General features: G+C 38.9%; 1 protein-coding gene across 1 annotated transcript; it reads left to right on the plus strand.

The window, feature by feature from the left end:
• The first annotated feature begins 3,908 nt into the window (after window positions 1–3,908).
• On the plus strand, window positions 3,909–8,320 carry NDUFA5 (NADH:ubiquinone oxidoreductase subunit A5). The gene is made up of 5 exons (XM_032208166.1): window positions 3,909–3,986; window positions 4,413–4,457; window positions 6,471–6,587; window positions 7,260–7,325; window positions 8,126–8,320. Exons 1-5 carry the CDS (start codon window positions 3,936–3,938, stop codon window positions 8,225–8,227), a joined length of 381 nt encoding a protein of 126 aa, XP_032064057.1. The 5' UTR covers window positions 3,909–3,935; the 3' UTR covers window positions 8,228–8,320.

Raw genomic sequence — 8,320 nt, forward strand, 5'->3', positions numbered from 1 at the left:
GAGGTTTTGCAGTTACCAGACCTCAGCCTTAGATCTCTAGAAATAACTGCAAATGCCTTCTACACAAGTTTTTTATATTGAATATCTTCCTTAAACAACATTTGGAGTAGTCTGGTAGTTTTCTACTATTTTTTTTTTCCCATTTTCTAACTGAAAAAAAAGAGAGATTACTTACTGTTGTTTCACCTATAAGAACAAAAGAAAGAAAGGGGGAAAAAAGTTTTGCTATCTTAAAGTCATTGTTTTTACTGAAAAAAAAAAGAACTTGCAGTTCATGGTTATTGAGTCTTTCCTTGGAAAGAAGTGTGTCAAGTATTTATCATTTTAGATGCATGGATATAAAGTTTATGTTAGGTGTGTTAATTTTATTCTCGTTTCTTATCCTTAAAATAATCTAGACAATCCTAGCTTTGCCCTCTATTAATATAAGACCCTTAGGCATGCAAAGACATTATTCATAGCAATAAAATAATTAATAGCAGTCTACGTTTGGACTCAGACTATTAAATATTACAGTTTTAAACTACTTCACTGTTAGTTTAATTGGCGAGCATAACATATATTCTCACCTTTTCAACCCATTATCTTGCCACTGTTACTCTGGGGCCTGCATTTTGAACAGCCAGGAATAGTGCCCTGCGAGCTGATGTGTCCTGTGATATTTCTAAAATTAAATACGCAGTTGCTAGATAAATTAAGGTCTGACCTTGTACAACTGTAACACAAGCAGACTCAACCCACAGGAAAGTATTACACATGACTTCTCTAAAATCTCACCAAATGTACCATGGGGTCTGGATGGTAATAATAAGGTTATCTGTGCCCTCATTGGTTCAACAACTCTCATTAAGAAAATAAGGTAATTGCCAACTTAGTCTCAAGGACTACATTAACAAAATCTGGTAACATAACATAAATTAACAGAGATCTCAGAAGGTTTAGCCATTAACTACTTGTAGATTCTGTCTAGAGATAGATGGTGATAATCACTATAGATACACAATCTAGATAGAGTATGTATATATAACCTACATATAGTGACATATATCTATATATACTATATATCTATAGTGATAATCGCTATCTCTGAGGGTGATATGATGCAAAGCTTTACAGATCCAATAACTTGAAATTGAAGAAAAAGACACAGCACCACTGACAGTAGTGATATAAATGTAAAATAACCAATGAAGAACAGCAGTACTCAGCAAGTTAAATCACAGGAGGGTGGAAGAAGCTGTATTTTGTTTCTCTAGCTAGACAGATGTATCAATGATGCAACACCTCTGGCTTGCTTTTGTTTTAATCAAAGTAGTTACTATCTTTACCAAAATAAATCAACAAAAAGGGAACACAGCAAATTAAAACAATAAACTTCCAACATATGCTTGATTTAGCAGTTCTGATAAAATGAAATTTTACACTGTTAACTCTTGCTAGAATAAACTGTCAGAACTCAATTGCCCTATGACACACTTGTGTTTATAGAACTGCATAACTATAAACTTAACTAAGGTACTGCATGCATCTCATCTTTGCACACAAGATCAAGAAAATAACTTAATGATGATAAATAATATTAATTGCAACTCCTATAACTGCTAACTCCAATAATTGCAACTCCTTTTGCTATTGTTACCTAGACAAGTGTTGGGAGCCTGCAAAAAACACATTCAGTTCAACAGAAGCAGACATGCTGAGATCCTGCTCTACCGTTGGCTAAAAGCCGGTAAAAACAGAAATATATTTATATATTAAAAATATTTAAAATATATACATTTGTAATATACATAAAGAACATAAACATTTTAATTGCTTACCTTTTGTTCTTTCATTTCTTTTATGTAATCAGGACACTATCAGAACTAACACATATCCATATTATAAGCATGCTATTGTTTTACTTTTCAATTATTTTTTAACATAAAATTTTAATTTTTTATGCATTGCTGCATAAACATGTCTGATTCTGATCTTACATAGTTACAAGGTGCAGTATGTATCCATCAGTCAGTTACATTCCATGGAGGTAAAGGACTAATAAATGAAATAAGACTCTTCTCATGATATCAAATCATATGGTAATTTGCAAGACTTCACAATGAGATAAATTCATTGGTGAGACAAAAAAGGGAAGGAAGGGAAGACAGAGCTATAGCAAGGCCTTCTGAGGGTGCCTGCATTCTGTATATTAATGTGCAGAATAACACTCCTAATAGCATTTCCTAATGAAATGCCAAGTGTTCCCCCATGCCCACAGAACAGGTAGTTGCTTTACAGATTTATCCAATGATACTTTGAAGGTATTTATGGCCTCAGAGTTGTAATGTTTTAAAACAAATTATGTATTGAAACTGAGTTTGGCAATATGACATACTCTATCACTTCCAGATCAATTTCATAAATTGGTTTATCAACACACTAGTGAAAACTACTAGCTTTTACTATCTGTTCTAGGATGTGGCAAGGACACTACATGCTTGGGTTGTTTAAACAGACGGTAAGAACTTGTATTTGAATGAAGCCAATCGAGCTAACTTGGATAAAGAATGCAGAACAATTTATGCTGTGGTCAGGATGTAATCAGGAGGTAGATCATCTGGCTGGAGCCCCACAGCAACGGGCAAAATATAGGGATGGTACCATTAAAAAGGCTGATTTATTTTTTTTTTTAATATCTTTTTTTAAATGACTTTAAAAATCCTTTTAATAGGAAAGAGGGAGATTCTCAATGCATCAGAAAGGCCACATTCAGACACCTCAGATCTATCTATCTGATGCAATCTCTAAAATTTTTGGCTCAAGAGTGCAGAAGCACAAACCCCACATTCAGATAGAAACCTTGTGTTAATCACCTTGCTTTGGTAACTCAACTGAACTAGCTCATGTCTCGCTATAAGGCTTCAGCAAAAACTGTGATACTCTGAAGCTCAGTTTGTTGTTTTTCCTTAGCAGTTCCAGAAAAGCGAAACTCAAACATAGGCCAAATGAATTCTGAAGAAAAATTTGTCTGGAGTAAATACAATATAAAGTCAGAATTAAAATATTATCAAATCTTACTGTGCAAAACTCACCCTTCAAACTAGTAGCTAGGCCGTAAACATAAGTCTTAGTACAATGTATCTTTAAATGAACTTTATGTTTATGTTCACCAATAATTGTAAATGCCTCTTTATTGCTAATTCCTTTCAGTCTATCACCAGTCTTTTAATTAACAGCTTTCTGTTTTCTGTATTTTACTTTTTTTCTCGCACACATTAACTCTGTAATTGCCTGCTTGTTGTAATCTACTACAGTGAACCTTATTTTGGATTCTACTGCTAATTAGTTACTTCTAATACCATTCCTAGACAAATTAATGTAATGAACAAAACTCCTGAGAGGCGTGTGCTCGCTTTTGCTTATGAAATGGAGTCCAGAACCGTAACCCAGCTTGGGGGCTGCTCACCAGGCAGTCACTGACCTCAGGGAGGACCTCCTGATCATCCTAGACATGCATACCATTTTCAGGTTGTTTTTAATTGTTTAGAAACCTCTGCAGTATCTCCAAACTGAACCTTATTCCCAGATGTTAAACTGTTTTGTTATACTCTGCCACTAACCAAGTAACCAGATGTATTCTACGTGTACAAAAACACAACCGACGCCCAAGGAACTTCCAGATGCTTTTTATTTGGCATTTACGAGTGGGCACCCTCCCTAATCATTAGACGTGCTTGTGTTTATAACGGGGATCTCCCCATGCACCCGCCTTAGAAACGCAAGTCACACCACCCAGCCCCACCACCTCCCAACAGAGCATGCGCGAGCAAACACCGCGGGTCCTGGCACTACGCGCGCCCTCCGAGCGGCTTCCAGGAGGCTGCGGCGCATGCGCAGCCCGGCGCCCTTCTCTATGCCCTCTACGCGCCCGCCTCAGGCCCTCGGCGCCGCGCATGCGCCCGGCGGTGCCCGGCTGCGCCGCCATGGCGGGGGCACTGAGGAAGGTGAGGGGGCGCCGCGGGGGTCCCGTCCCCCGGCCCTGCCCTGCTCTGCCCTGCGGGGTCCCGGGGAGGCAGCGATGGGGTGAGGAGGGCGCTGAGGGGAGTGCGGGGCCGGGGTCCCCTCCCCGGAGGTGGCCGGCGGCGGGCCTGGTGTGGGGACGGGGACGGGACCCCGTCAGGGTCAGGCCCGGTGGCGGTGTGCGGGCCTCGGGGCGCTGCCCGAGCCCTGGGTGCGCAGAGGTGAGGCAGGGGCACGGCACCGGCAGCTCGGTTTGGCGCTGTGGGTCTGTGGAAGGAAGTGCGTCTGGTGGGAGAGAGAGGTTAGTGGCACAGGAGGGGCTGAGCTAGGTGTACAGGGGGACAGAGCGAAATAAATAGCGTGGGTGTTGCTGCGTTAGTATAGTAAATGCTTTTATGTTCTCCGAGCAGACCACTGGGCTCGTAGGATTGGCTGTAGCTGAAAATCCTCATGAGGTATGTAGTGGCTTGGCTGTATGTAACACAAACTGTCAGAGCAAAGCCTTTTTTGTTACGTATTCATATATGTTCATTCATATGTATATTCATATATGTTCATTGTATACCTTAAAGTAGTGCCAGCTTAATGTATTATAAAAGCCTTCTAATTCTGCAGGGGAACCTTACCCTATTCCCTAACCTTACCCTAACCATTTGGTGCAAAGCAGGATCAGGGCCTATGATCATAGAATCATAAAATGGCTTAGGTTGGGTCTAGTGGATTAGCTCTCCACAAGGCCAGGTTGGCCAAGGTCCCATCCAACCTGTCCATGCACAGCTGTATGAAAACCACAGAATGGCATGGGTTGGAAGCAACCTTCAAGATCATCTAGTTCCAACCCCCCTGCCATGGGCAGGGATGGCATCCACAAAATCAGGTTGCCTGGGGCCTCATCCAACCTAGGGCCTTTAACATTTCCAGGGAAGGGTTATCCACAACTCTGGGCAACCTGTTCCAGTGCATCACCACCCTCTGAGAGAAGAATCTCCTAACATCTAATCTTAATCTTCCCTTTCTTATTTTATAATCATTCCACCTTACCATCTCACTACCTGCCTGAATAAAAAGTTGGTTTTCTTCTTTGTAAGCCCCTTTTAAGTATTGAAAGACCACAGTGAGGTCTCCCCAGAGCTGCCTTATTTTCTCCAGGCTGAAAAGCCCCAGCTGTTTCAGCCTTTCTTCACAGGAGAGCTGCTCCAGCCCTCTGATCAACTTTGTGGCCCTTCTCTGCACCTGCTCTAACAGCCCCACATCCTTCTTGTGCTGGGGGCCCCAGACCTGGACGCAGCACTCCAAGTGGGGCCTCAGAAGGTCAGAGCAGAGGAGGACAATCACCTCCCTCCACCTGCTGGCCACTTCCTCTGTTGAAGCAGTGTAGGATGCAGTTGCCCTTCTGGGCAAGACACTGTTGAGGTTGGAATGCTTCAGCGGTTCTTGGAAGCTTGGTGCTTTCTTTTTACCTCCTCAGGGTCAGTAATGAAAGTGTGTTGCATCTTGTTTTCTTAATCAGGAGGTATGAGCCGTGAAAGGATTCGAGTAATTCTTAAACCTCTTTGTGCTTTGAAATTTCCTGCTGTGCAACAATTCTGTTTCAAAAAATGCTTGCCACCAATATTTAGGAATAACGTCATAAAGATCCACTGTGATAAACAATATTGTTCTGTGCAAATGATTCTAGTTTAGTCTACAACCTTCTCAGGCACCTTCTGGGTGGACTTACTCAGTTCCATTTCTTACAGGGATTTAAGGTCCAGAGCAAATAAATCAATAATGTTTTAGATAAATTATAGATACTGTGCCAATCTTCATGTCATTTTCTGTGTTTTCTTCTTTGTGTTTATGTCTACACTATTCCACTTCTGTTGTGCATTGTTCCTACAGTGCATCTGTTCCCCTTAGGTTAGACGGTTACCCTGTCAACGTAACAAAAGCTTAATTTCTTCATCATCCTAATGTGTCCTTTATTGCTGCATTTAAATCCACTAACAGAAGTTTCAGGTTTTAGTTTAATCTGTATATGACTCAAAACCTTGCACCATCATAAGGAGAGGTGAAAAAACAAAGAAACAAAAAGTTATGCAGTAGGTTATATGCTTCTTTATATCTTTCCCAGGTAATTTTTCAGAAGCAAATGGTTTGGTCATAAGCATATCTGATTTGTGAAAATTATGGTCATTAGAACTGCAGCTTCTGTTGTTTCAGTTTTGCATCAAGTGTACTTTAAGTTGCAGCTTTGATTGATATATATATATTTTTTTTTTTTTAACCAAAAAGTGGTAACTTTTGGTCCTGATAAATCCCAATCCCATTCAAGACAGAATTCTGTGGTTCAGATTTGGTTATTCTGTTAATCTTATTTCTAGATTGAATACTGTAACTATCTGTAGCACAAAAAAGTGTTAGGTAATAGGTTAAGTAGTTAAATAATTGGAGTTGCAGATTTTAACCGTATCTTTTGATCACTTCAGCGCCTGCGAATACTGTACACTAAAATCCTTGGTGTTCTGCAAAACATTCCCAAAGATGCAGCGTATAGGAAATACACTGAGCAGATTGTAAATCAGCGGCTTAATTTGGTGCAAACAGTAAGTACAGCTCTATCATTAAGTGTCATGTGTGAAAACATTTTTAGGATGAGAAAACGATTTTCAAAATGCCTGTTTTCCAGGAGTATAAGTAACTTTTGGGTATCGATTCAGAAAAAATTCAAAAGTCTTGAGGTCCATTTTTGTTATTGGCTGGAATATTTTGATGGTATGTTAAAAAATAATTTTATTTTTCTGATATTGTCTGAAAATTAAAAGAAAAATATTTTTTTTTGAAGATCTTTAAAACAGTGGTAGCTTTCACGCATTTGCACAAAAAATGTCTTTCCTCTTACCAATATGTTATATTAGCACAACCTTTGCCTCTGACACTTTAAAATATGTTTTGGTACGTTAAACTATGCAATACAGGTAACATGTATGTAACACGACTGTTGGGAGGTTGCATATGATTCTCAAAAACTAAGATCTACTACAGCCCTTTGGATGTCATTAAATAGTATTGCATTTTAGTATTTATTGTTGAGAGCTTGATCTTTTGTTTACAATAAAAAAATATAGTGTAAAATGACAGAAGCTAGCAAATTAGATGGTAGTTTTGAGGTTGGCTAGAGTATCTGTTCAAATCAGTTTAAATTAGTGCTTTTGTGATGTATCTGTTCTTTCTACTTTTCAATAAAACTGAATATGTATATATATCTGAATACACAGGAAACTGATGTGCAGAAGCTACAGGACAAACTGAATAGTGGTCGAATAGAAGAAGTCATTGTACAGGTAAAGCAGGAAATTTGAAAATTGGGTATAAGTTGGAATAGTAGTTTTGACTGTTCCTTTGACTGAGCTTCTGTTCAGAACTTGACGCTTTTCTGTGTTTCCCTTTACTGTAAAACAAACAACAAAAAATAAATACATGGGTTTATATATATTAAAGAATCTGGAAATGAATTGTCATATAGCGGGTGGGATGACCATCTTAAAAATGAACACAATTACTCATTCGCTGTATTATGCTTACATATATACCATGCACACTTAGATTGCTTCTTACAGTGTCTGAATCAGTGAAAAACACAGAGGAGAGCTGACTGATACAAGGGGATAATTCTAATAGACTGGAAAATACCAGGGATGAAGTTATCATGAAGTAGTCATTGGGAATGAGTAGGTGAACAGGCTGAGTATCCCTCAGGAGACTCAATACACTTAAAAAAATAAAAAAATAAAGTTACTCAGTTCCTATAAATAAATAAATAAAAGCACATTTAAAATTTGAGATAGTGATAGGTAGTAATGCATCACTGAGATGATGAATTGAAATAAATGTAACTTAATATTCTGTATAGATTTTAAAAACTTCATAGAGTAATAGAAGGGTTTGGGTTGGAAGGGACCCTAAAGCCCGCCCAGTTCCAACACACCAGCCTGGCCTTGAACACCTCCAGGGACAGGGCATTCACAGCTTCTCTGGGCAACCTGTTCCAGTGCCTCACCCCTCTGAGTAAAGAATTTCTTCCTGATACCTAATCTAAATCTAGCCTTTGTTAATTTACTTTGTTTATGGTCTTTCTTAATAGGCTGAAAATGAGCTTTCCCTGTCAAGAAAAATGTTACAGTGGAAACCATGGGAGCCTCTAGTTGAAGAACCTCCTTCTAACCAGTGGAAATGGCCAATATAATATTCAAATGGTGTAATTTCTTGAAATTCAAAACTGTTAAATCTATTGTTACTGACAGTTAACCTTTAAATTAAAATTACTTCATAAAAACAC

This window comes from Aythya fuligula, chromosome 1, assembly GCF_009819795.1.
Source record: "Aythya fuligula isolate bAytFul2 chromosome 1, bAytFul2.pri, whole genome shotgun sequence".
Lineage (NCBI taxonomy): Eukaryota > Metazoa > Chordata > Aves > Anseriformes > Anatidae > Aythya > Aythya fuligula.

Excerpts from the sequence above, each read along its gene's own strand:
- NDUFA5 (XM_032208166.1), top strand. The coding sequence starts at position 3,936 with ATGCGCCCGGCGGTGCCCGGCTGCGCCGCCATGGCGGGGGCACTGAGG. Across the intron at positions 4,458-6,470 it reads TAGCTGAAAATCCTCATGAG|CGCCTGCGAATACTGTACAC; the intron begins GTATGTAGTGGC and ends TGATCACTTCAG. Across the intron at positions 7,326-8,125 it reads TAGAAGAAGTCATTGTACAG|GCTGAAAATGAGCTTTCCCT; the intron begins GTAAAGCAGGAA and ends CTTTCTTAATAG.